Source organism: Bubalus kerabau, chromosome 4 (genome assembly GCF_029407905.1).
Source record: "Bubalus kerabau isolate K-KA32 ecotype Philippines breed swamp buffalo chromosome 4, PCC_UOA_SB_1v2, whole genome shotgun sequence".
Taxonomy (NCBI): domain Eukaryota; kingdom Metazoa; phylum Chordata; class Mammalia; order Artiodactyla; family Bovidae; genus Bubalus; species Bubalus kerabau.
Window position 1 is genome coordinate 101958440 of NC_073627.1, and position 27798 is coordinate 101986237.

General features: G+C 38.2%; 1 protein-coding gene across 2 annotated transcripts in view; it reads left to right on the forward strand.

Annotated features, from left to right (window-relative positions):
- The window catches only part of PTPRD (protein tyrosine phosphatase receptor type D), a 566636-nt gene that overhangs the window by 487722 nt on the left and 51116 nt on the right, over positions 1 to 27798 (forward strand). For both annotated transcript variants that reach the window (XM_055578085.1, XM_055578084.1), the window contains exon 25: positions 14621 to 14796. In XM_055578085.1, the coding sequence (XP_055434060.1) occupies positions 14621 to 14796 (176 nt within the window). The remainder of the gene's footprint in view (positions 1 to 14620; positions 14797 to 27798) is intronic.

Here is a 27798-nt window from a genome sequence, read left to right on the forward strand (position 1 = left end):
GTTCATGTTTATATAAGAGAAGCAAATTGAGGTTGCCTGTTTTACTGATGCTTGCTGATGGTTATGAATGAACAGGTGATTATCAGAAGATGCCCATAGACTGTAACTTGAAAATGGTAAGGAGCTTGTTTGCATATAAATCTGGATAATCACTAAGGACAATCAGAAGTTTAGGAATGGGTGATGTGGTGATTAATAAAAACAAAGCACATTAGAAATGTCTGACTCATCTATTTGTGGACTGCTTGGTAATCAGTTGTACTAAGGATTTTATCCCAGAAGGAAGGATTGCTCCTAGAAAATGAGGATTACTCCTCAAATATACCTAGCTTCTCTGAAGGATTCATGAAAGTATTATCCATTCATCTCTTTCCAATAATAAATCCTTCTCACATGGCATATTAAAAAATACTTAAGAGCTTGTGTTCAACACTCAGCATTTTGTTAGTCTTTTTGGCTGAAGCACTGCATTGGATTGCTATTCTTAAAAAGTGGTTTACAATGTCACTTAAATCCTTCCCTCTGTCATAACAGCTAACCTGGACCACCAACTGCCACGTACCACATTCATCCTCACTGGCATCCGAAAGAGCGTTGTGGCTTTTTCATACTTAAAAGTTCACTGCTTATTCTCTTCCAGATGTTTTATAAAACATTAAATAATACCAGCTTCAGACCCAGTCCTTTTCTAGAACAGTACAACTGAAATATTTTCACCTATAGTTGTTCAAGTATCTTTCCCTGTTTCCTGCTTCCAAAATCTATGATGGCCACCACTTTATCTCATAACCCTGACCAAGTCCTACCTGCCTCCCTAGTATCCAAATTTAATCTGAGTCTCTGCTTAAAAACTTTCCCAGTCAGCACCAAAAGCAACAGCACATTAAATTCGAGTTTTAGAACAAGAGCAAGTCCATACCTCAGTCCCCTTTTCTCAAAATGGTATTATGTGACATAGATAATATTTTGTAAAATTCTCACAATTGATTTTGCTTTTGATGTTGGAAAATGTTCTAACAAAACAAAAAAAATAAATAAATAATAAATCTTTTTGTGGAAATTAAAGATACTAGTTGTTCAGTTTTCTTACTGAAAAAAAAAAAGATCACTTTTATCAAAGTTTCACCAATGCTAGTTCAAGCAGGATAGTGTCACACTGGTAGTTGCTTCTTTTGAGGTCCTGGTTAGAAACTGTGAATGGTATGTGTGGATGGTTACCATACAGGGCTTACACTTTACTTCCCATTTTAAAATGTAAAAAACAACAACAGCAATTTCTTGTCTCATGGCTTTTAAATTATCTTCATGGTAAATAAAAACTAAACCGAGTCACACATAGAGGAGAGAAATCTTTTTTGTCATCAGTGAAGCAAGGTAAATGATAAAAATAAAATAAATGAATAGAAAGGGAGAACCCATTTGGCATGGTCTTGGCTGGAGAACTTGTCAAGCTGCCTTTGTTGCCCTGTAGCATTGTTTCAAACCCCTCAGAATTAGGTCACTTAGTACTACCACTTCCCTATGCTTTCATCTGCTATGTCATTATTTTCCTTAACCTGTTATTTTCCACCATCGTAACAGTAAAGTACGTCAAAGGACAAAGAATAGTCCTCCTTGTACCTTTATTATAATAGCTGGAAACTATGCACATTTCATTCCCATGCTATTTTTACAGTATAAGATCCAAAGCACTTGAATCAGACTAAAACGTGCCTTTTTATAGCTTTGTGTCCACAAATACACCCTAAATCTAGAGCTGACCTAGAAACCAAAATTTTTTTCAATTTTAAGTGTTATGCAAAAGGTTAGAAGCATTTAATTGAAGTTTATGGGCTAGACAGAGAGCTTTAATCTAGATTACAAGCATGAACAGAGTTTCATCTTAGACTAAGCCCTAGCCAGCAGGTATTTAAGGGGAAAAGCAACCATCCTATATCTTAAGCACAGAAAAAATGCCAGCATCTGGAAGCACAGAAGCAGTAACTGAGGCTTCTCCTGTACAAGGAGCTTTGATAGCTCAGAGCCAGATTTTTAGAATATATTAAAATGCTATGTGACTTCACATACATTTTATAAAATTTAATGCACTTGTTTTGGGTTCCACCCATGGTGATAACTTACGTGACTGTGGTTGAGTGTTTTATATGGGATCCGTTTGTTGTTCTTCTCTCAGTGTTTCTGATCACTCCCTTCATATTACTTTGCAGAGTGATCTGATGACATTAAAGAAAAAACTGGGAGTTGTCACAGTGACTTGTGTTGTCTTTATCCTGGTTTAATAAAGCAAAACTTTTAACATTCTTCCATTGAGAGATGACAAGGGAAAAACTTCAAAGAATAAGGAATTGTGTATGGGCACTGATGTGTTTACTGAACTCCTTGAACATACTGACGTTTCATGATGTATTTCCAAATTACAATTATTTTATGTATGCTGGGAAAAATGCAAAATAAATTTAAGAGAGTCCTAATTACAAAATGCTCACAATTATTGAATTAGATGGTAAGCAGTATGAAAACACAATTGAATTTCTGACCAATGCAGTTCCTGTTGGCATCCCAACATGTTTAGGCAGTACTTAAGAGAAAATAATAATTCCTGAGAGATATGATAGGGCTTACTTCATTGACTTAAAATATTGTCAAAAAAGACTAAATGGAAATTAATATTTATATGTGCATAAGATAATATATAATGATATGCTTAATCTTATAGACTCCAAACTTGTTTAGAAACTATAATTTCATTAAAGTAGAAAAAGAGAAAGGGACCAAACCAAAATGTAAAGAGCAAGGAAATCTGGGTTTGGGTCATAACTCTGTCACTAACTCGTTATGTCACTTTGATCTCTCTGAATATCAGTTTTCACAGTGCTAATGTCTTTCACTTTTGAGTTCTCTAAGAGTTAGCTCTATGCAGTTTTCACATCAACTATCTTATTTACTATACTCATAACAGTCTGATGAAGCAACAGTATAAATATTTTATTGGTATAGATAGGTATCCATGTTTAGAGATCAGAAAACTGAAGCTCAAACAGAGAATCAGCCCTGAGTCTCAGTGCAAAAGATGAACAACTAATACAGCCTACATTTGAATTGAATTCTTCTGATTCCTTGATCAAGGCTTCCATAGGCCCACATCATTCACCCTGCTTTCCCGCTGATACAGGAGGTGACTTAACTAAGTAACTTAGCATGGATACGAACACCCGGCCTTGCCTTTCTGACTAAAATAATCCATTTTATCATTTCATATTAACACAAAGTTCACATTTTAGTATTTCATTTCTCTTTTTATGGTCTAACTTCCCTGAGGCTATAACATAAAATAGGGAATCATCAGTGACCTGGATGCATCAGACTCCTACAGCTGCAGAATGTTACATCTGTCCCTAACGGGTGATCTTCTTAGTTCAAATATCTTTTTATGTATCTTAAACTTCTTGTAAATTCAGGAATATCAATTAGAGGCAGATTATTTATTGTAATGCCTTGTAACTATCAATCTAATTATCCCAGTCCAGAATAAAAAAAGTTTTGTTTTGTTTTTTTCCCTAAACTATGATTCTTCACTGCTGCCAGTACTACATTTCTATTAGTAGGATTATAATTAGCATTTCACTTTAAAGCCATGTTGACATGGAATTTTTTTTTAAGTCATTGGCCAGGCCTATGTCAAGAGCAAAATTTAAAATTCTCCTTTTAAATTAAGCAACAAAGACAAGACATTATGATAGACATGACTGTCTTGGTATTTACCATGTGTTGGGCATCATGTCTTAGATTTTATATATAGTGTATAAAATCATGTATAGATTTTATTGATAGTGTAGAATAACCTCAAAAGCTAGTCATTATCATATAAAATTAAGAGATGAGGAAACTGCTAAACTTTTTAAAGTCAAGTAGCTTTCTTAAAGGCATTAGCTAGTAACTGGCAAAACCAAAATTCTCACATATGAGTCAACTGGACGCAAGATGGCTGTTCTCTCCAAAAGGCAACTTGGGACTATAGCCACTTTTGAATCATGATAATGGAGCCTATATATGTCAACCTAACTCAAAAACTGTCCTTTTGACTGGGAAAACTGTCTAGGAATTTTGAAATATACATTTTGAAACACTTATGGTAGAAATCTTAGAGCCAGAGTTCTTCGATTGTGTTCTTAGACTTAAGCTAAAGTGAATTTTTCCAAAGAATAAGCAACTTATAAAAGGCTTTCAGGTGGATTTTTTGTTTGTTTAATATTACTATATTTTTGGAGGTATCTTAAGAAGAAAGAGGTAAGACTGAAGACTGGAAACTAAATCCCGGTTTTAGCAGCTATGTGACCTTGGGCATGTCATTTACTTCAGTTAACCCTTTGGGGGGAGCTGATTCCTTCTTAGAATGTGATGAACATTTCAAATTCCACTTGCAAACAAAAGGCACCTACACACATCTGTATACTAATTTCATAGAGATCATGGACGCACAGTCTCTTTGCAAGTGTATTCTTCAATTTAGGGAGCACTGACTTAGTGTCTTTCATTCTGGTTCTTCCTAAAAGGAGAATATACGATTGTCCCTGCTATTCCAAAAAATTATGAAGGTTGATTCTAAATCCAAAGATCATAGATAAGTATTAAATTTTGGGCATTAAGAAATTATTAGCTCTTTTGCGTGGGGAGAGGGGCATATTTAATTCAGAGGGTTTACCCAAATAGAATTATTGGCTCATATGTGTCTCTCCTACAAAACCAGGTTTAAATGGTTTTATCTAAGAGTTAGAAATGACAAAGAATAAAGCACTTCATGCCATATGCATTTTTAACACTAGTGTTTGTAATCTGATAAAAGCAGCTTAGTAAAATATGGGTTTGTTTTATTTTTTCCTAGTTTGGGGGGAATATATTTAGTTTCAAACCATTCATTCATCATTATTCACTTCATCCCTGTAATGGGTACCTTCCTACAAGGACCTGTGTGTATTTCTCAAGAACTTCTTTCCTATTAAAGTATCCCAGGCTCTTTTTGCTTCTGAAAAACTTGTTTGGATAAGTTACTGTGCCTTGGTTTCCTCATCTGTGCAATAGAATTAATAATAATAATGCCTGCCTCCAAGAATTATTAGGAGAATTAATGAATTAATGCATATAAAGCCTTTAGATGAGTGTTTGGCAAAAAGAAAATGCCTAGTAAATACTGGGAAATATCATTACTGTTGTGAATTACTATCAATAGATCCTTTTATCCACAGATGGAATATCTTTTGTTTATGATCTATGGAAAAATTAATACTATCCAAATGAAAAAGCTGCATATATTTGCAGCACTCTGTGAAGCAAAAGAAAACGTTGGTGCTTGATAAATGAAAACCAGATCTATAATAGCATTACAGATTTCAACAAGGGGAAGAATGTGTTCTTTTAAATGGAAATCCAAAATATATTAGCTGCTATTTGATTTGCGTGATAGGGACAACTCAAAAAAATTCCAACTGTAAAGAACATAGATGCTGTTACAACAACTTGATTATTTGTGAGATGGGCAGTGTAGCACCTTTAGAATGAGAGAGCAGCTCTCCGAATCCCTGCTTTACCTGTGGCGGATTCATTTTGATATTTGGCAAAACTAATACAATTATGTAAAGTTTAAAAATAAAATTAAATTTAAAAAAAATAAAAATAAAATAAAAAGCAAAAAAAAAAAAAAAAGATAAATCTAAATTTAAAAAGTAAAAGAGAAGAAACTAGCGATCCTCCCCTGTACTGTTGATTGCCGTCTGCCACCACACTTGTGCTCTACACTGAAGCCCTGTCGCAGCCTCCTCTGTACAGTGTTAAATGGTAAATGTCTACTGATTCATTCAAACAGCTGGCAGCACATGGTAACCTTCTCCAGTTACACATCTTACCCATGCTGGGGTTACCCTTTTTTTTTTTTTTTCCTACAGGCCATATCTAGTAAGCGTATATATTTTCAATAAGTAAAAACAACTAAAAACAAACACAAGAAAATCAATAGCTGCAATCTATCCAACATTTTCTAATAAATGTTTAATTATACTGAATATAAATGTTCCACATGAAGTACCTACATTAAAGAATTAAAATCGTTTTCCTCAGTCAAGAATTCCTTTAATAGCTGTCATGTGATATCAACTCAATTAATATGATTCCTTTTCCTCTCTCCTGGTTCATTCTCTCTCTCTCTTCCTCACTCCTGTCCTCCCATACCCCAGACACTAATGACTAATGTGTGGGCACCTGGGTTTGTTTTATTTTGCTCTTGAAATTCTGCTTACACCACTGAAGGAAGTTGGTTAGAAAATATGCCTCATCTTAAAACACAGACACGCACACACAAAAACTTGTCTAATCTCATCCCATATTGGTTGAGTTCATTTTTCTCACATTGTTTAGAACATCAATCACTGAGTTAGCTCCATTTCTTTAACATTTTCAGTCTTTCAGTTTTCAAGTTAATTATTTACAAGCATGACAAAATTTAATCCTTTTATTGCAGAGTGATCCTTTTTTTAAATAAATAAAGACATCTTTCTTTTTGAGGAACAGTGCACAGTCAAATTTTTATAGCTTAATTTGTCTTAAATTGAAAGCTAGATGGGATTTAACCTCTGGAAACTTGGAACGATTTCACAAGGTGCTTGCAGCCTTCGTAAAGACTAATTAGAGCTATTTAAATGGCATCTCTCTCCTGTGGGCAGCAGGGCAAGTGTGTGGGGATCTGTTATTCTCAGCACCCACCTCAGCCTGCCCCTGGGGTGCTTCTTACCTAGAAAGGAGAAAAAACATTTTTAAGGGATGGTTGGTTGTGTTGGTTTTTTCCTTTACTTTTGGTCCCAGGAAGCTAATCGAAGAGTAAATCAGAAAGCTCTGAGTTTATTTTTGTCTCCATTGCTTTGTTCAGTTATCGGGGTTTTCTTTTCATTTGTATGGTACATCTATGCAGGCTGTGCTAATGAAGCTACACTCCGTTACTCTAACGCTGCAGAGAGACCTGTGTCATCTGTGTGTGGCTCTGTTTGTAGAATATAGGCACAGGTTGTACATGACTGGAAAGTTTAAAAATGACTATTTTTGTCTGCCCCATTATTTTTTTTAATATAAGAATAGGGAAGAGGCCTTCCAGATTTGTGGTTTCTTTTTGTCAGTATAGTATTCTGAAATGAGTAGGTTTATTTCATTTTTGTTGATCACACCAATCATAAGAATAGCCAGTATCCAATGTGTATTTTAGATGTTTCAAATTAATTGACTCATTCGAAACTCTCACAGGGGTGTTGGGTAAGGATGTTGTGATAGTGCTGCTCATACATAAGGATGTAGATGAGGAGACAGGCACCGTGAGTGTCCTACAGACAGAACTCCTGCTGAAACTCTGCATTTGATTTTAACTACTTCATTGTGAAATAAAGCCCTACAATAATTGTAGCTCAGTTGGTAAAGAATCCACCTGCAATGCAGGAGACCCTAGTTTGATTCCTGGGTCAGGAAGATCCGCTGGGGAAGGGATAAGCTACCCACTCCAGTATTCTTGGGCTTCCCTGGGCTTTCCCAGTGGCTCATCTGGGAAAGAATCCACCTGCAATGCGGGAGACCTGGGTTTGATCCCTGTGTTGGCAAGATCCCTGGAGAAGGGAAAGGCTAGCCACTCCAGTATTCTGGCCTGGAGAATTTCATGGACTGTATAGTCCATGGGGTCGCAAAGAGTTGAATACGACTGAGTGACTTTCATATATGTATATGTATATTAATACAAGCTAAGTTGACCAAAACTCTGTGACTTAGCTGAACAGCCATACTGCAGTGGCCCAAACGCTGCTTTATTTCAGGGCAAAGTGTCCCCTAACTAGAAATGAGTCCCTTCCACCACAATGCTGAGAAGTCCCCAATAAGTGTAGCTAATCTTGGAATCCTTCTCTATAGGCACTCTCATGACCCAGCCTCCTCAGCAGTGCCAAGACATAGAAAACCAAAGAAAGGAGAACACACTGGGAGAGTGAAGGCTGAGTTCACACACACTCTGAAAGTTTCCATTCCTCCATAACTCAACAGTGGTGACCAGCTGCAGAACCCACAGAGAAAGGCACACTTCTAAAAAGAATCATCCTGCATTTGGTAGAAACACAGAGGGTCTTTGGCCAAACTGCAGTCATATCCAGGGAGACTTCTGCAGATAATACCCTGTGCCTTTGCGAGAAGCATTTGTTTTTTCTGGTATGTTGTAAAGAGAAGCCTTCGTTTTGCTAGTTCTGATGCAGCTGTGAGTGGCTGCCATGGTGTAAGTTGCAGGAGAAGGAAGGCCTGTGTCCCTTGAAATTAAATAAATTTACTAGTAAATTATTATTTGATTTTATTTATCTACTTTCTGGTCTATGGTTTTGCTGGTGTCAGCAAAGTAAACATTTTTTGTTTTTTTTTTTCTGAATTGTGGGTTGTAAAAACTACAGTCTAGGTCTTAACTGGCAATTCATTGCTGTTACCTAGTTTTTCTTTGTTATTTGTGTATTGAAGTGGAGCAGGAGACGTTACTGATTAAATGAAAGGTAGCTTTTGTGCTCTATGGGTCTTGAGTACTTCTATCTTACAACAGGGAATAAACTGTTTTACCAAAAAAAAAAAAAATTTCTTTGACACAAACTTCACAAAGGGTTTGTAGAAGTGAAAGGAAATGAAAGTACTAGAGCTTTGATGCCACACTGTGAGCTGGAGCAGAGCCAGCCAACGAGCTAACGTTCTGGTCCCCGCTCTGGGCTGCTGCGGTAGTTTGTCCTCTAGAGCCAGGAGTGGGGTTCCCCACCTTGCCTCTAACTCCGCCTCTTACTCATTCTCACCTCCGCAAGTCAAGGAAAGCTGCTTTTCCTGAAGAGACCACGTGCTAGCCTAGTCCTACCACCTCCTCATGCTTTTGAATCTGTTTATTTTTCACCCTACCAGGTTCTAGTCAAGATTTAAAGTATCAATCACACCTATAAATCTCATCACAGATCATCAGAGGTAGAAGAAGTAGGAACCAACTTGAAGGATCATTAAAGCGCGTTCCTACCTAATCTGACAGCCACTGAAGGCTCTATATAGCTTAAAATCACTTCACTGCTGCTGCTGCTGCTACATTGCTTTAGTCGTGTCTGACTCTGTGTGACCCGATAGATGGAAGCCCACCAGGTTTCCCATCCCTGGGATTCTCCAGGCAAGAACACTGGAGTGGGTTGCCATTTCCTTCTCCAATGCAGGAAAGTGAAAAGTGAAAGTAAAGTCGCTCAGTTGTGTCGGACTCCTAGTGACCCCATGGACTGCAGCCTACCAGGCTCCTCCGTCCATGGGATTTTCTAGGCAAAAGTACTGGAGTGGGGTGCCATTGCCTTCTCCGTAAAATCACTTCACAGAGATTTCCGAATCCAAGAAGTTTAAGAACACCACAGAGACACAATCTTATTTTAGAACTTAAAGGGACTTGAGGGAATCAATTTGTCTAGCACACCTTGTTTAGCAGATAAGCAGTCAGAGGTCTGGACAAGTTGAACCACTGCCCAGATGTCAAAGAGCAACTTCCCAGCAGCCCTAACCCAGAGTTTCAGTTTCCTGGTCAATGTCTCTGAAGTCTTAGCATGTTCTTAGTATTGTTTCACGAATCACAACTTTTATGATACAGAAGTACACACTTGGCCCGTATGATTACTTACTTTCACATAAATAAAATAATTTATGTACTATTTTGGGTCCTGCTTTTTCACTGAAGAGCATAAGACCTTATTATTAACATTTTATAATTATAAACGCCTCTCAACAAGAGAAATCTTTTCAAATCAAATTATCTACTGACCTGAAAAATCGAGTGCAAAGCAAGTTGTTTATTTATTTTGTTTTTTTTTATAACAAGACCCACATGATCCAATTCTTTCTCATCAAATTAACAAGGGAAATAAAGAAAAGAAAAAGTATTTTAACCCAGTCAGGACAAAACAGCTCAGATAGTATGTTCTTTGACATTTCAACATGCTTTCAAGGTTTTAAAGCCTTTCTCAGTATGAGTTAATTATTCATCAGGAATATTATTTCAAACCAAATAGCTTCATCTTTCCAAGAATTCCTTTCCATTTGTTAATATTCAAATAATATGGGAGAAAATCATTATAAAGCTCTAAAGTATTAATCCCATGCTTAAATGAAGAAAAATGGCATTTCCTCTGCATGTTGAACTCAAAAGTTCTCAAAATTTTTCAGACAGAAAAAACAAGGGAGCCCAAAGTTCACACCCAGGCTTGTTTTTCCACCAACAGTGTAACCAGCAATTCCCAGTATATAAAATGAGAGCCTAAACCTGACCCAACCATGTTTGAATCACAATATCTCTTAAAGGCTTGAGTCTTATAGCTCCAAGTTAAGTTTGTCCAAAACACAAAGACTCAGTGGAATGCATGTATGTAGTATTTTTAATCACCACAAAAAAATAAGTCCATTAACTGATGAAACAAACTAGAAGATAGGAATGTGGAATATAGTGGGGTATAATATGAAGACAAGATCTAGCCTGTTTTCTCACTTATTAGATGATTAGGTTAGAATGATAACTATTATTGGTATTGGGATTGCATACGTGACTATTATTAATTGGAGAATACACATGAAACAATACATAGGAAATCAGGACTTCCGTGGTCGTCCAGTGGTTAGGAGTCTGCCTGCCAATGCAGAAGTCACAGGTTCGAACCCTTGTCTGACGTCTTACTTGCCACGGGGACAACTGGCACAAAGTCATGTGCCACAACGTCTAGGCCCACACTCTGGAGCCCTCAGGCTGCAACTACTGAACCCACGCACCATAAACACAGAAGCCTGCGTGCCCCGGAGCCTGCGCTCCACAACAAGAGGACCCACTGCAGTGAGAAGCCGGCACACCCCAAAGAGGAGGAGCCCCCCTCACTGCAACTAGAGAAAGCCTGTGTGCAGCAATGAAGACCCATCGCAGCCATAAATAAATAAGTATTTTAATGAAAAAAAAAATGCATAGAAAATCATGAAAACTTACTTTTAGAAATGTAGTAAAGCCATGGATGCCTAGGAAAGGACAAGGTCTAGTTCTAAGCTGTTTTTCTTGGACAATGACCTTAGCACCAATTGTGCCTATAGGACCTGGGACCAAGAGAGTGCCTATGGCAGGACCAATCCTAAGATTCTACTTATGATGAGTTTCAGACATCTTTTTTTCAAGTTCTTGATATTTTAATAACTCTTCCCTGTCAAAAGAAAAAAAAAAGCAAGGCACCATTACTGTAGTTTTAGACAAATCTTCACAAATCCAAGAAATAAAAGCAATCAGCTGATTGACAGTAATTCTGTATTCTTTCAGTTCTGCATTTTAAGTTAGATTTCCACTTAACATAGCCCCAGAATTCAGTTAATTCTTACACACTTCTCATGAATTAGTAGTGCACACTGATTTGCCCAGCATTAGAGGAAAGTCAATATAGTATGTGTTTTTTTTCATTGGAGTTGGCTGAAAAATCATTCTAAATATGTCAGATTGTAAACGGAGGTCTTGTCTACTCGAAACACACTACTCTTTAACCTTAGCTTTCAATCTGAGGTTAATGTTTTTTTTAGAAGTACAAGCCACCGTTATTTCTCAGATCTTTTCTCATTCATCTTGCTGCACAGCTTCTTATGTTGGGTTGTATGAATATAAGACACACTTGGCCTTAGAGCTGCTAGAGAACACAGTAGTCTCTCACATCTCCACATTGCAAAGAACACGTGATAGAACTTACTGGAAGTGTCTTTTTGTCAGAATGTGTAAAGCAATTTGCCAGGAGACTTTTATTCTAGGTATTACCTACTTACAGACAAGTGTCAAAATATATAAAGAGGATCCTCACATTATTTTCAGGATATAAATATTACCTTAACAATTAGCTCTCCAAGGTGTTGAAGTATTGTTTTCAATTCTCTTCTTTGCACAATATCAAGTCCCAAATTCTTAAAGCATTTGGTGATACAATATGGATCCAATAATAGTTTTCAAGCAGAATTTTTGTATTTTTGTCCCGACTCTTATTCAGTATCAACCTATTCCCCATAAAATATAATAACAACATATTGTTCAAACTTGAGCAATACATCAAAAAACAATTCATTATGTAATAGCTGATTAAAGTTTACGCAAGAATGTAGGCTAGGTCTGATTCCGCTTCTTTACATGTGTGTCTCACATTCACCATCTCTGTCCTCAGATGCGTTGTTCAGACACATTTGTTACCCTTGATAAGGAAGAAATGGCACAGTGCCCAGCTGATGTATTTTCTGAGTCATTAAACCAGATTTCTCCATTTTTGAATTTTGGGGGGAAAAAAGTTCTCTCTGTATTGGTAGCTGAGTGAGGCCCTTAGCCAGAATCTTTTCTATCATTTCTTTAATGTTACCTGCTAAATTACATTATTTAAAGTGAGCTTTCCCTGTGTTATACAGTAGACTCATTGTTGGCTCAGAACCAAATCCTGCAGACATGGAGATGTGCATGCTTCCCAGTGGCTGTAACCTGAGGACTTTATTTAAATTGTCCTTTGAATCTACAGTAATGCAGTGTCAGGGAGGAATAGGATCTTTATCAATAAAGGACTGCCAGAACCCCAACAGCTTCTTGAGTAGCTGTAATAGATGAATAATGTTACAACCAACCGTGCATTTCAGTTTTTGCTCAAAAGGCTTTTCACTGATGCTGCTGGTATTTCATATCCATGTGTTCGTCTTGGAACCCAGTAGCCTCCATCTGACTTTCATTACTTTTCTTGAGAGGATCGATTTTACAACTGGAATCAGAAAAGCAGTCAAAGTAATTGCAAGTGGCAATCACTGAAATATAGTAATCTTAGCTTGGGAACATATGTTCCATTATAAAGAATATATTCTTTTTTTTAATAAATCCAAGACTCATATTTTCCCAAAGTAAGAAGGGACCATGTACAGGTTCTACTGCTATCTCCTGTATCATGCTAATATCCCAATAAAGTGTTTGTTCCTTCAGGAATAGGCAACTCATTACATCTGGAGGAAATCTATACCCTTTCTGATTCTGACTATATGAAAATGCTTTATTATACTGGAGATGAAATTCATCTCTCTCTAGTTACATCCTTCAGAACTGAAAGATTTGGGTCTCAACATAGTAATCCTCAACCTCTCTTGATTCATGGGCAACTCTTATGTCCAACTCCTTTTTTTTTTTTTGCCAGGTTTTAGTATATATTCCTTTCTCATATGAAATAGCTTTGATTTACATCATCATTCTGGTCACTCTTCTTGGAAGTTCAGACTTCCCTGTAACCCTTATAAAGGCACTGTGCTGAAGGAAAATTAGACTTTTAATCAGAATATCTGTATTATGTTACAACTTTGCCACTTATTCAATGTTAGAACGTGGGCAAATTATTTACTCTTTTTGTCACCAGGGATAGCAAAGGTAAATAAAAGATATGCGGTCTAGAGGCAAATAACACAAGCAGTATGCAAGTGAACAATTAAATTTATAATTACAATGTTGCCAAGAGAGTTCTGAGGTCCCAGGGTATGAAGAACAGGCCCCCTGAGATGGAGGCTCAGTGTTTTCTGATGGGAAGGAGACAGAGAGTGTGTTGTGGAATGTGGGATGGCACCAAGCTAGCGGAGGAATGTTTTCTAACAAAGCCAGCATGTAGAAGCAGGACAGGGTCTAGAGACTGGAAAGTGAGTAGATGAGTAGACAAGATGAGTTGGAGAAGTACAGAGCTTTGTAGCCATTGTTGAGAATTTGGATTTTATTTCAAGTATAAGGAGAAGCCATTGTTGGGTTTGAAGAAGAGACATTCAGTGTCTGAAATATATTTTTATAAACTGCTCTCATCGAAATAGAGAACAGACTGCAAAGGACAAAAGTAGAAATGGGACAACCAATTAGGAGGCAGTTGTCATCATCCAAAGAGCGATCTGTGTGATTCAACAACCTGTTGAAGTTTAAGGGAGAAGCAGTACCCTACAGGGGTTAAGACACAGATGTAGCAGACTGCCTGCCTATAATTAGACCAGAAATTTTGGCACAGTTTTGCATCTCTGTGCACCTTAGTTTCCTCCTTTGTGAAAGGAAGATCATGACTGAATTTCTGAGAGTTGTGAGGATTAAATGAGTTTATATATGAATTCCCTGTTAGCTAAATCTGGAAAGAATTTTTACTGTTAGGACATGTTCCACCCTATACTGCATTTTCAGACTCAGGCATCATTTTATTTGGTTTTTGTCTGAGAAAGAAGAGAATGAATGTGGAATATGACCAGATAATTGCTTATCTTCCTTTGCACGCTATATTTTGCTGATGCAATGGAGAAAACATGTGAGAGAAAAGGCATTCCATGAACAATCAGTTGTGTTTTCCTTTCTTTGGAGTCCACACAAAGATTGAACACTTCAGACATTGTATTTCTTTAATGTGACGGTCCCAATAAGAACCATTTTTAATCTTGTTTAAGACCCAAACTTTAATACAGTGTGAAACAATAATATAACACTGTCATCAGGCCATGTCCCAGGCTGTTTCCTCTTGTGATACGTTCACATAGTTGCATAACACTCCTTGTTTTACAGGTATCCCAGGAAGTGACTATGTGAATGCCAATTACATAGATGGCTACAGGAAACAAAATGCCTATATCGCAACACAGGGATCTCTACCGGAAACATTCGGGGACTTCTGGAGAATGATATGGGAGCAACGGAGTGCCACGGTTGTTATGATGACAAAACTAGAAGAACGATCCAGGGTAAGGAGGAATATCTCCCTTCCCCCTCTTAAAATCTTCCCTCAGATACTTCTGGTCTGAATCTAAGATTTCTTTAAGCTTTGATTCTTTAACAGCCACTAAATATGAATATCAACAGCTTACACTAAATCATGCTTTAACATTCTTTTGTATCTTTCAAAAAGGAAATTATCTCATGTTATGATGTGTATGATCACTAAAAGAAAAACTAGCACTCAAAGAAGTAGGCAACTTGGCTAGATAAATAAGTATCAACTTGGATATCTTTTTAAAATTCACATTTAATAGGAATGCACAGACTGGGGGAAAATCCCAATAATATGTACTTCCTGACATTTTCAACTTTTTCTTTCTCATAATTTGCAGTGAGAATCTAAAATTCTGTGAAAGAGGGTCCTTTCAAAAATTATTCAAATTATCATAAATTAAGTCAGGGCAGTCAGAAAAATGATGCGGGTTAATACACAGCTGAGAAAACATGTAAACGCAGAGGGCATTTAGCCTTCTCCAAAATGAATAGGTTTTAATAACAGAGTCACTGCTTAGTAAGGTCTAAGAAAGGAATTTTATTCATCATATGGATCCAATATTATGGAGCATGGCATATTGGTTAAATGCTCTTGATTTGCAAAACTAGAACATAATGGGTAAGCAGTATCCACATTCCCAAGTGTACATGCAAATATTGTAGCCATTTGATGAAAATCAGCCTGTAACCTTGAGAATTTAAGGAACAAGTCTGACAAGTCACTGAAGACAGCATATAGTCTCCCTGAAGCGTGGGGCATTCGGGGCAGAGTTTGAAACTACCAGTGAGAGGGCTCTTTTACTGGGCTCACAGTATTCTCAAAAAGGAGATTTACAAGGAAGTCAAAGCCTGAGTCCTCATTTGTTGTGTGACAGCCAGGTTTTAAACATTCTTCTAAGCTCAATACATGGCAGTTTCTCTTAGCCCCAGTGTGTCTATGAGAGAGGAGTTGAAAACTGCCCAGGAGATCCCTAAGGAAAAAGCTCAGACTTTGGAGAATATGAAAAGTCCCAGCTGTTATTTTAAAGCTGGGAAATCAATAAATATGGAACACAACTGGTTTAGCAAACCTAAAAAGCAATCAGATCTTTTCAGAATGTGAATTCTACAAAAATATTGTCTGAAATGAATTTAGATTTAAAAAAACGTGTATGACTGTGAAGACATATATGTGTTACACGTTACATTCAAATACCATTTGAAAGATGTAAATAGATCTTTTATTGACTCATAATCAGGGTAACCTCTATATAACCCCTATGTATAACTAGCCCTTTCCTTAAAGCAACTTCCATCCAAATGATTCTTGGATACAATTGTTAATAATTTTAACAATGTCTGACATATTTTGGGTACACTGATATTTTACAACAATCCATGAGATAAACACTACTTTGATTTCCACTTTATATATGAGTAAACTGAGGCCAGGACATTCCAGAAGGTCACCCAAGCTCTTTCAGTTACCAAGGTCAGAGTGAAGAATTGAAGACAGACAGTCTGTCTCCACAACACATGTGCTTACCCACCAGGCCATACTGCCTGTTAGCACTTCTGTGAAGCAGAGGCAACTAAACTATTATGTTACAGTATGCATGTAAATCCAGCCTACCCAGACTGCTCTGCCTAGAGATACTGGCTGGTAACAAGCAGTCATTTGCAAAAGCTGTTTTCAGTAAAACACACATTTTTATCTTGACACTGCAGGCTTTCATTAAGCCAGGCACAGAAACTTGTTTTGAAATAACCAAATGAAATTCTGCCCCTTTTCTCCCTAATTGCTTCTAATAATAAAGTTAGTTCTAACTGGCCCCACTGCCAGTGCAACATGTGATGGTAATGAGCAGTTCTTGGTGGAAGGCATTGTGACTTAAATACCCACAGTTTATCTTTCTGTTGCAGGCTACCTTTTTTTCTCCCACCTCAGACAGAGAAACTTATTTGGAAGTTACTAAATGAACTCTGTTTGCTCCCTTCATTAATTACTCTTTGCTCTTGCAAGTTAGCTCTCTCCTTTGTTAAATGACCTGAGGAGGCCAAATAAAGTGCTTTTTATTCTGGGATGGTTCAGTCTGTACCCAAACTTATGATGACCCACATAAGCCAATATTGAGAGATCTCAATCATCATCAACCCTTGGCTATACAAATGATATACTCTCACCCCCAAAGCCCCAAAGCCTTTGTTCCTTGGTCTAGAACACTTGAAAATAAATGACCAAATGCCCTGGAGAGATCTAACAAAGCACTGAACCCCCAAATTATCTCACCTGCTCTTCATCTTCCTCCCTCACATTCTCCCACCTCAATTTTCCCCTGTACACTTCTTCCTCTTTCCCCTAAAGTCCCAGGAAGCAAGGGGAAAGCATTCCTGGATTTTCAAAACAAGAACGTAGGTTAAATTTTGCTATACAAACAGTGTTTTAAACATTGGTTAGTTGTTGCTGAAATATATAGCTCCATACTTGGGGAACTTTTAAGGTTATGTGGGCTGACCTGCAACTCGCTGAATTCTCAGTACCCAGCAGCCAACTTCAAAGCAGTCATACTAACTACTTGGCTTTATTTAGAAACTGCTGTAGTCTCTCTCATAAAGGGAAGAGGTCCAGGCAGCTTAAACAAATCACTTCTCCAAGGGCTAAAGCTTAAAATTTCATTATTTTGATGAAGGCTTGGGTTCCTAAAATAAAATTCATCCCCTTGGCTTATTAAAAAAAAAAGGCATGTGTGTGTGTGTGTGTAAACACTTCTGTGCACTACAAGTAATCAGGAATGCCTGTTAACTGAAGTGGGAAAGAGAGAAGAATAGGAAGAAAAGATTGCATGATACTGCACGGAATTGCCTGGGGACACCACCATCAGAGGAAGCGACCTGACAGGGTGCCTTGCAGTCACATGTCTGGGTTTAGAGCCCAACTTTAGTGCACACTAGCTATGTGACATTACACAAGCTGCTGGATACCTCAAAGTCTCCTTTCTGGATTACATGGAAACGTAATGTGGATATTACCTTAGATAAAGAATGTGACAAGGTGTCTCAGTGAGTCTACACTATTATCTTTTGGTTGAAATAGAGAAGTTGGAAGCCTTACCATTATAGCTTTGGTTTCCCCTAAAGCTGGCTTCCAAATAAATCAAGTTTTGTTCCCAAATGAAATGAGTCTGTTTCTCTGTGGTTGTTGGTGAATCCTAACCAAACACAAGAGTCACTCCGCATAATCAGTTTTGCCCCCTGTTCCCAGCCCGGGGTTGCACAGCCATGCATCCTAGTCAACAGGAGAGTGTAGCTCAGAACATGGGGTCCCTTTGCATTTGCCTTTGACAGAACCTCCAGAATGGAGACCCTGACACAGGAAGTGTGTTAATTTGCCTGTAAAAAATCTACCATAGAACATTCTGGCTGCTACTTTCACTTATCTTGAAGCAATACATTGTGAAAATAGTATTATTATGAACATGAGTTACGTGTAGTAATAATTACCACTAAATATAGTTTTGATAACACATTTCCTTTTGGTTCAGATTTTCATTCTCCTTCCCTCTCTTATTTATTTATGATAATAGGGGATCCTCTTCTCAGAACCAACCTCCTTTGTTTTCTAGCCCTCTACTGTGCGAAGGCTCATTCCCAGCTCCTCTCTGTGGTTGACACAGCAGCAGGGCTTGTAACCGTTGCTGAATTAGAACAGTTCACTCAAGAAAAAATTTACTCTTGCATATGTTAGACATTTCCCTGATCTTTTGTTAGAGAATTGACCATTATTCGCACTTGGAAGGCTGACGAAGCCTTCCAAGTGTGAGGTAGGGCTTAGGGCTTACGGTAGCCATTTGAAAACTTCAGTTCTTTGATTTTTCAAATGCCATCAGTCTCCCTTAAATGTGGCCTTGCAAGAATCCCAAACTTAAATCAGGAGACTGTTTGCACAGTGTACACTCATATATCAAGCCTGAGGAGAAATAGTGTAAGTTGAATATTTTCTATGAGTTTCATTAGGATATATTAAATACATATATATATGTATATGTATATGTATAAAGCTAAAAACTAGAGATTTTGAAGTTGAAGTTTGATTGCTGCCTAAAAACGCACAAATAAATTTAAAGACTTGTATACTGTGTGACATGAGATATGGTTAGTGGGTTTTATTCCACAGTTTCCATCTTTTTTTGCCAAATCGTCTCAAGTTCTGCGTAGTTCACTGATTCTGCAGCAGCTTATTCTTGTGCCTCAGAATGTGGTCTTTAATTGTTTCCATGTTTCATAACATGCCAATAAGCACATGAATTGGTCTGGGTAACCACATGGAGGGAAGAAAGAGTTCGGAAAAAATGAAGCACTGGTAGGAAAGTAAAATGTATACAGCTGGGATTTCCACTACAAGGGTGTTATTTGTGGGCAGCTGGGATGCATGGCTGGCACGCCTAGGTTGAAGAATGGGGGTCTCCAAGGGAGGATTCTCAAAGACCATTCCTGGCCCAGAAGCTCTCCCCCTTTATCTCTCTGCTTTTGGCTATTTCTCTTCTACTTTGTTTCCCATCTTGAGGTACAGAAGGGACCGTGTAGGCCTATCGTTGACAAATTCTTGAGCAACCTTGATTAGTGTTAGAAGGTGAAATGGATTCAGTGAGGTTAAGGGGTATTTGTCTTTCACTTGTCCTCCCAGCCTGCCTTCAGTCAGTTCCCATAGTTGACACTCATTGTTGCTTCATGTCTTGCAAGCTTTATAGTGGGAGTTGATTCACTTAAAGAGTCAGTATTGTAGTGGGACTTAGTGCTATAAATGTTAAGGATGAGAGAAAAATTTTGACACACCCTAACATGGGAACTGATTTGAATTGTCATCATCCAATGTGGGCCACATTTGTTAGTGGTAAAAGCATAGAATAAGATGTGAGGAAGTCCGTACTCAGTTTCCAAACTCTCTAAATCCCATTTTCTGTTCCCAAATAGATAACCAGGGAACCTGGTTAATGGCATCCATTGCTAGAGCAGATCAAACATATTGTGCAACATGACTTATTTTATGATAGGCCAGGAATGGGAAAATCCATAATCCTGTAAATTCGGTTGTTTGTATTAATGAATGGAGGTTAGACGATGTCAAGGCCGAAGGGGTCAGGCTGGCATTAACTACACTATGCTAATAGTTTAGGGAGTTAAACCTGACGCTTGGCCACTGGAGCACTTCAGACCTAAAGACCACTCACTCTTCCTGTGTCCTCTCCATTCCTTGAATGCCATCATAGTAAATTTACCCCAACAGAGAGTGACAGTGAGATGGAGACATATTCCACTTGCTTCTGTAGCTAAGAGGGATATTCTGGACAAAAAGCAGCAAGAAAGGAGATTCTGATCAAACACTTTCTTGTTTTTCTGTAGAACAAAGCTTGAGATACTTTTCAGATTGTGAGGTCCTTTTGGGTTAAAAGTTGGCAGAATCCCTTTGAAGATTATAAATGGCAGTGTTATTGTTTGCATTGTCGTTATCGGTTTTGGAAGGCCCAGCCTTGGCTGGTGGCAGACTAATTCCTGGCCCCTCTGGTTTGTCAAGGTTTGGTAAGTATAATGGAGAGCTAATGCCTTCCAAATGCCAGGTCGGTGTCCTCTTCCAAACAGAACTCGAAGCACGAGAGGCCTTGAACATTTAATTTCTCAAACTGTAACCTGAAGCACTGCCTATCTAGGGCTACAGAAACTGCTTTTTCCTTAAGCAGCTGTTGTGATTGCAGCATAATCGTTGCCTTTAGAGTCTGCATGATGTATGGGATTGTTTTTAAAAAGCTTGGATACTTAATGTATATAGGACACTGGCAACAAAAAGAAAGATACTCATGTTGGCAGCCTAAAGGATGTTTGGGTCCTTATCTAGCAAGTTCCACACTCTTGGTTTTATTTTGTCAACCATGTCAGATAACAGAAAGGATCCCACCAATTTCTTACTGTTAGCTTCCTGGAATTTCTCCCTTCTTTGTCCATCCCACCTCCTCTATTTAGGATGGAAGACTACAGATGCTGGCTCAGAACATCCCTACTGAAGTGAATTATAGGCAGCACAACCTAAGGAATGAGAAAGAGATGCAGCTTTGCTCCCAATGACAATGTGCAAAGCCCCTGTGATTCTTCGCAGTCATGCTTACAGTGCTCCAGGCTGGTCTAGGCTATTTCTAAGATTTTGAGAAGTGCGAGTTACTCTCTGTGCCCAGGCAAGGCAGACATTCAGCTGGTATGCACCACTGTAGTTTTACTGGGAGTTACTATATTGAAACGTATCCATATTGGCTGGTATACAAACATTGTCTTTTTATTGAAACTTTAAGTCACGTAAGGTTATCGCTCAGTGTCAGTGACACTGGAGCACTGTTGGAACACAGGCAGCCACTGGGCAGGTGAAGGCAGGTGCAGAGGTGACAGTAAATGTGTGTGGAGTACCCAGTCGTTGCCAGGAGTGACTGGGGCTGAGGGCAAAGAGACTCAAGTCATGAGGGAGGGCCTGGTATGCAAGTGCCACCTGGCCATGACAAGGACATTTCATACATTTTTCCTCAGGTTACAACAACGTGCTAGAAAGTGGAGACATAATGGGAGAAGTCAGAAAAGTTGAGTGCAGCTCCGTCTGTTAATCCGTATCAGATGCATTTGTCTTATCCTGCTCAGGTCGCTATAACAGAATGCTATAGACTGGATGGTTTATATACAACAGAAACTTAAATTCTTACAGTTTAAGACCAAGGTGCTGCTTCCTGCTTCATAGAAAACTGTCTGTATGATGCAGGGATGAGAGAGCTCTCAGGAGTTTCTCTTCTAAAGCACTAATTCCATTCTACCAGGCCTCCACCCTCATGACCTAAGGGCCTTCTCAAGCCCCCACTTCCTAATACGATCACATAGGGAATCAGATTTCAACATAGTGCCAGGAGAAATATCCACAACCTCAGATATGCAGATGATACCACCCTAAATTGGAAAACTCAGCAGTGGCCACAGGACTGAAAAGCTCAGTTTTCATTCCAGGGCCAAAGAAAGGCAATGCCAAAGAATGCTCAAACTACCACACAATTGCACTCATCTCAAACGCTAGTCAAGTAATGCTCAAAATTCTCCAAGCTAGGTTTCAACAGTACATGAACCAAGAACATCCAGATATTCAAGCTGGATTTAGAAAAGGAAGAGGAACCAGAGATCAAATTCCCAAATCTGTTGGATCATCGAAAAAGCAAGACAATTCCAGAACAACATCTACTTCTGTTTCATTTACTACGCTAAAACCTTTGACTATGGATCACAACAAACTGTGGAATATTCTTAAAGAGATGGGAATACCAGACCACTTTACCTCCTGCAAAACCTGTATGCAAGACAAGAAGCAACAGAAACAGACATGGAACAACATACTGGTTCCGAATTGGGAAAGGAGTACGTCACTGTATATAATCACCTTGCGTATTTAACTTATATGCAGAGTACATCAGGTGAAATGCCAGGCTGGATGAAGCACAAGCTGGAATCAAGATTGCAGAGAGAAATATCAGTAACCACAAATATGCAGATGATGCCACCTTATGGCAGAAAGTGAAGAAGAACTAAAGAGTCTCTTGATTAAGGTGAAAGAGGATAGTGAAAAAGTTGGCTTAAAACTCAACATTCAAAAAACGAAATTGTGGCATCCGGTCCCATCACTTTATGGTGAATAGATGGGGAACCAATGCAAACAGTGACAGGCTTTAATATTCTTGGGCTCCAAAATCACTGCAGATGGTGACTGTAACCATGAAATTAAGAGATGATTGCTCTTGTGAAGCGAAACTATGACAAACCTAGACAGCATATTAAAAAGCAGAGACATTACTTTGCCAACAAAAGTCCATCCAGTCAAAGCTATGGTTTTTCCAGTAGTCATGTATGGATGTGAGTCTTGGACCGTAAAGAAGGCTGAGCACAGAAAAATTGATGCTTTTGAATTATGGTGTTGGAGAAGACGCTTGAGAGCACCTTGAATAGAAAGGAGATCAAACCAGTCAATCCTAAAAGAAATCAATGCTGATTATTCATGGAAGGACTGATGGTGAAGCTCGAATACTTTGGCCACCTGATGCGGAGAACTGACTCATTTGAAAAGACCCTGATGCTGGGAAAGATTTAGGGCAGGAGGAGAAGGGGGCTACAGAGGATGAGATAGTTGGATAGCATCACCAACTCAATGGACATGAGTTTGAGCAAGCTCCGGGAGTTGGTGATGGACAGGGAAGCCTGGAGTGCTGCAGTCCATAGGGTTGCAAAGAGGCGGACATGATTGAGTGACTGAACAATAGCAACCACCCTAATGACAGAAAGCGAATATAACTAAAGAGCCTCTTGATGAAGGTGAAAGAGGAGAGTGAAAAGCTGGCTTAAAACTCAACATTCTGCCCTATATCAACATGGATCAGCCATAGGTATACATATGTCCCCTTCCTCTTGAGTCTCCTCCCACCCCAATCCCACCCCTCTAGGTTGTCACAGAGCCCTGGTTTGAGTTCCCTAAGTCCTAAACCAGCACTATATTGTAATTATCCGTCAATGAAAATAAATACATGTTTAAAAGTAGAAAAAAAAACTGCAGGAAAAATATAAAATAAAACAAAACTCAACAGTCAAAAAACTAAAATCATGGTATCCAATCCCATCACTTCATACCAAATAGATAGGAGGAAAATGCAAATATTGGCAGATTTTATTTTCTTGGGCTCCAAAATCACTATGGATGGTAACTGCAGCCATGAAATTTTAAAAAAGCCTGCTCCTTGGAAGAAAAGCTATGACAAACCTAGACAGCATATTAAAAAGCAGAGATATCACTTTGCCAACAAAGGTCCATATAGTCAAAGCTATGGTTTTTCCAGAAGTCATGTATGGATGTGAAAGTTGGACCATCAAGAAGGCTGAACACCAAAGAATTGATGCTCTTGAATTGTAGTGCTGGAGAAGACTCTTGAGAGGTCCTTGGACTGCAAGGAGATCAAACCAGTCAATCCTAAAGGAAAGCAGTCCTGAATATTCATTGGAAGTACTGATGCTGAAGCTGAAGCTCCAATACTTTGGCCACCTGATACAAAGAGCCAACTCATTGGAAAAGATCCTGATGCTGGGAAAGATTTAGGGCAGGAGGAGAAGGGGGCGACAGAGGATGAGATAGTTGGATAGCATCAAGCTCAATGGACATGAGTTTCAGCAGACTCAGAGATAGTGAAGGTCAGGGAAGCCTGAAATGCTGCAATCTATGGGATCACAAAGAGTCAAACACAACTCAGTGACTGAATAACAACAACGTGAATGGGGGGGAGAGGCACAGATATTCATTCTATAGCACACATCAAAAAAAAGAAGAAAATGAATATTAAGTTTTTAAATTAATAAATGGTTTAATAAGTGTTTGAATGGTTCAGTGAACTGATAAGCAGCAAAATTTGGTTTATTTAGAGAATAATTTTTTTTGACATTATGGTTTTATTTATGAAAAGCTATGACTGTACTGATAGTCAGATGCTTTAATATCACTCTCGTTTCAAGGACTCCATTGCCTTTGATCCTTCACTAAATAGTGGTCAGCAAAGAGAAAATGAAAGAAATTCATAAACCAGATAGTTTTGCCATTTGAAAATAGATATGACTAAATATTAGTTGAATGGAGAGAATGACACTATTATTCAAAGAGAAGAGAATCTTTGAGAATTATCTCTCCTGATTTTGGAAAATCAAGTATTAAATCTGGTCTTTTAAAAAATCCCAAAAAGAGATATAATAGCCTACAGAATCAGTTTGGCATGTAATTTTTCTGTCCACTAAAATATATCCTAATATTTACCTGGAACTTCCTTTCATTGTATTCTTCTTATTAAATGTATATTTAGTCATGGTAACATTTCCTTTTTCCCAAGAACAGCCTTAATTTACATTATCTAATGTTAACATACTGTCCCCTCTTTACAGTAGAATCCTTTGCCCAAACGTACTAAATACTGATTTCCAAATATCATTTATTGTCTCTTCTAAGTCTTTCTTTGACTAAATAACTCTAGGCAGGCTTTCTCAAATACTATGTGGCAAATGCGTTTGGGTTCAATATTGCTGGGACTCGTTGGAGTATTGGTTTGTTACATTTGGAATTCTGATGCCTTCCACCATGCTGCCAGGCTCAATAAAGCTTTGTTAAATTGAAATGAGGTTTTGTTTTCATAAAGTTTTAGGCTGTTTAAAAATAAGCCAACCTAGACCACAGTATAGTTGATTATAAAGTTGGCTTACACGTGTTGAGTGCCCTTAATGTGCCAAACCATGTCCAAGATAAGCCATGTGGAAGTAAAAACGAAACAAGGAGAGCATTTCCCTAAAGCACAGTCAGTAGACCTGCTGGATCAAATCCTACGAGATATTTCCAATAATGAGTTGCTCTTTTGAATACATCTAAATATGTTCTATCATGCCATCAACTTACTTTTAATAATTTGCCATGAAAGGGAGAAAATGAATGAATTCCACAGCATACATGTAGCGATGGTCAACCTGGTCTTTCCATAATTTTGGAAAAAATGAAAGCTTACCACATAAAGGGATTTTCTTTGTGATAATAAAAAGAAATATCTCCCCTAAATTCAGCCAGGAATCTGAACTGTCTCATTCAATTTGGGCCTCAAGTAGAGTTACAGGGTGATGTTTCTAAACCATAGCCTGGTTCTACTTTACTTCTTTTCTACTCTGATTCTAGTACATTCTCTCTTCACAGCCACTTGGGGCCCAGGTCCATTAAAGGACTGTTTGGAATGTCACAACTACCTATTTGATGATCCAGGAGATATAAACACCCCTACATATTTAGTCAATACGGCTGATGGACTGGGGGCAGGACTGTTTTTCACTTTGGTGTTTTCATTGCCACTGGCACCTCACCTCCCATCTAGAAAATCCTAAATACATATCTGTTAGGATTAATAATATAATCAATTTTTCATATTCAGAATGATTTCAGTGGTTTATAACAACAAACACAAAAAGCTGAGAACATGGTTAACTAATAATAAATATTCCCACTGGACACCTATTTGAGTTGGCCATTGGGTTCAGAGTTTCAGGTATAAGATTTCCAACCCTTATAATAAACCTGTCATGCAGGAGATAATCATTCCCATTTTATAGAAGAGGCCACAAGGCTTTGGTCCTGGAAACAGAGAAGCAGCTTACCGGTCAAACGGTGAAACTGCCTGACCTTCCTTGAATCAGTCCTGAAGGCCACTTGTAGTCACTTCAGAAGCAAATAAGAAAAGACAGACAGCAGCATTTGTACTGTAACTCCCACCTTCTATATAAGGGGAGCCTTCTGTACAGCACATGTTAACTCTCACACTCAGCTCTATGCATGAAATCTAAGAAGTAGTAACTCTCTAGATTATTCTCTGAGATTCTTCTCTCAGGAAAAAAAAAAAAAAAAACTGGTGGTGGGGGAGGGTTATTGCCAAAGAAAACATTTCAAGAGAGGGAAACAGAGCTAGCTCATTTGTATTAGCTAGTTAGGAAATATATATATATAATTTATATTATTATTCTGTATCCTTTTCGTTTTTTTCCTCACTAGACTTCTGACTCCCTCTCTAACCTTACAATCAGAAATTATTTGTTTAGTGTATGGCTAATAATGCAAGGCTTAAAGGAATATTTATCAGTAAGTCTAAGCCCTTAAATTTAGCCCTCAGGATGAAACCTGTACAGTCTACTCAGAGAATGAGGTGGAGAAAAGAAGTCTTGCAGCCCTTGCGCTGAAGGGAAGCCTGTGTTGCTGTTCAGAGGGCTCAGGCAACCCTTCTAATCCCACTGCTGAGAGTGTACGTGCGAATGGGCACATACATTAGAACATTTATTTTTTCATAAACTCCGCTTGCAAAATATCTCTTGAGAAAAAACACAGATGTTTAAATATATTGACTTTTTAAAAAGTTGCTCCTAGTTTTTGCAGTTTCACTTAAAACATTTTAGAGGGTTTTTTTTTTAGTAAAGAATAAGGCTAGAATACATTCTTTAAAATGAGTACAAGAACTATTTCTTTATTCTTTTAGCTAAAAAATGATCACAATATTTACTCCTTACAGTAATGTTTTGTGGAATTTTCTTTTTCCTAAAGAGGTCAGAGAAAAACGAAGCCAAAAATAGTTGCAGTTCTCAAACTTTAAAATAATCATTATAAAGTTTAAGTTTTCCTACATTTTAGGGATGGAGTGGATTTGTAGACGGAAAGTCACTCAATAATGGAGTCATTTTTCCAGAGGTCACATAAAGGCTGGCTTATGGTTCTTTTCTTGTTTTCCTTTGTCTTACCTCACTAAAAGGTCTAAGGATAACCATTCTCCAGCTTTGAAACATAATTATGTTGAATTGGGTTTGGTGAATTGTACTGAACTTCTAGTTCATTTTGTTACATTAACTTGCTGTTTTTGTACCCATCACAGTGGTATTTGTCCTCCTGGGATATGACCTGTTGGTTTTGATTTGAAAGGGCTCGTTTTCAGCTGAAACTCTTAAATCATGAGTTTTTAGTTTCTCTGTTCATTCCTAAACTCAGTACATTGTTGGCATCCCTTCAAATGTTCCAATAAGAGGCCTCCAGTTTCTTTTGTCTCTTGCAGCAAGACATCAACTTGACATCTATTTCATGGTTTAGAACAGATCCTCTGACTTCATTTTTGTGATTTTTTTTTTCTATCTGAATTAGGGTTACTTAAGTAATGTTGGCTCTATGAGGGTAGTAGCCTTTGCTAAGTTTGTCCAAGCACAACTTGGGTTTTAATGGATGTCTGTGGCAACCCACTCTGGTACTCTTGCCTGAAAAATACCATGGATGGAAGAGCGTGGTGGGCTACAGTCCATGGGGTCACAAAGAGTCAGACACGACTGAGCGACTTTGCTTTCAGAGAAGACACAGATGTACCCAACCCTGGTCTTACTACATC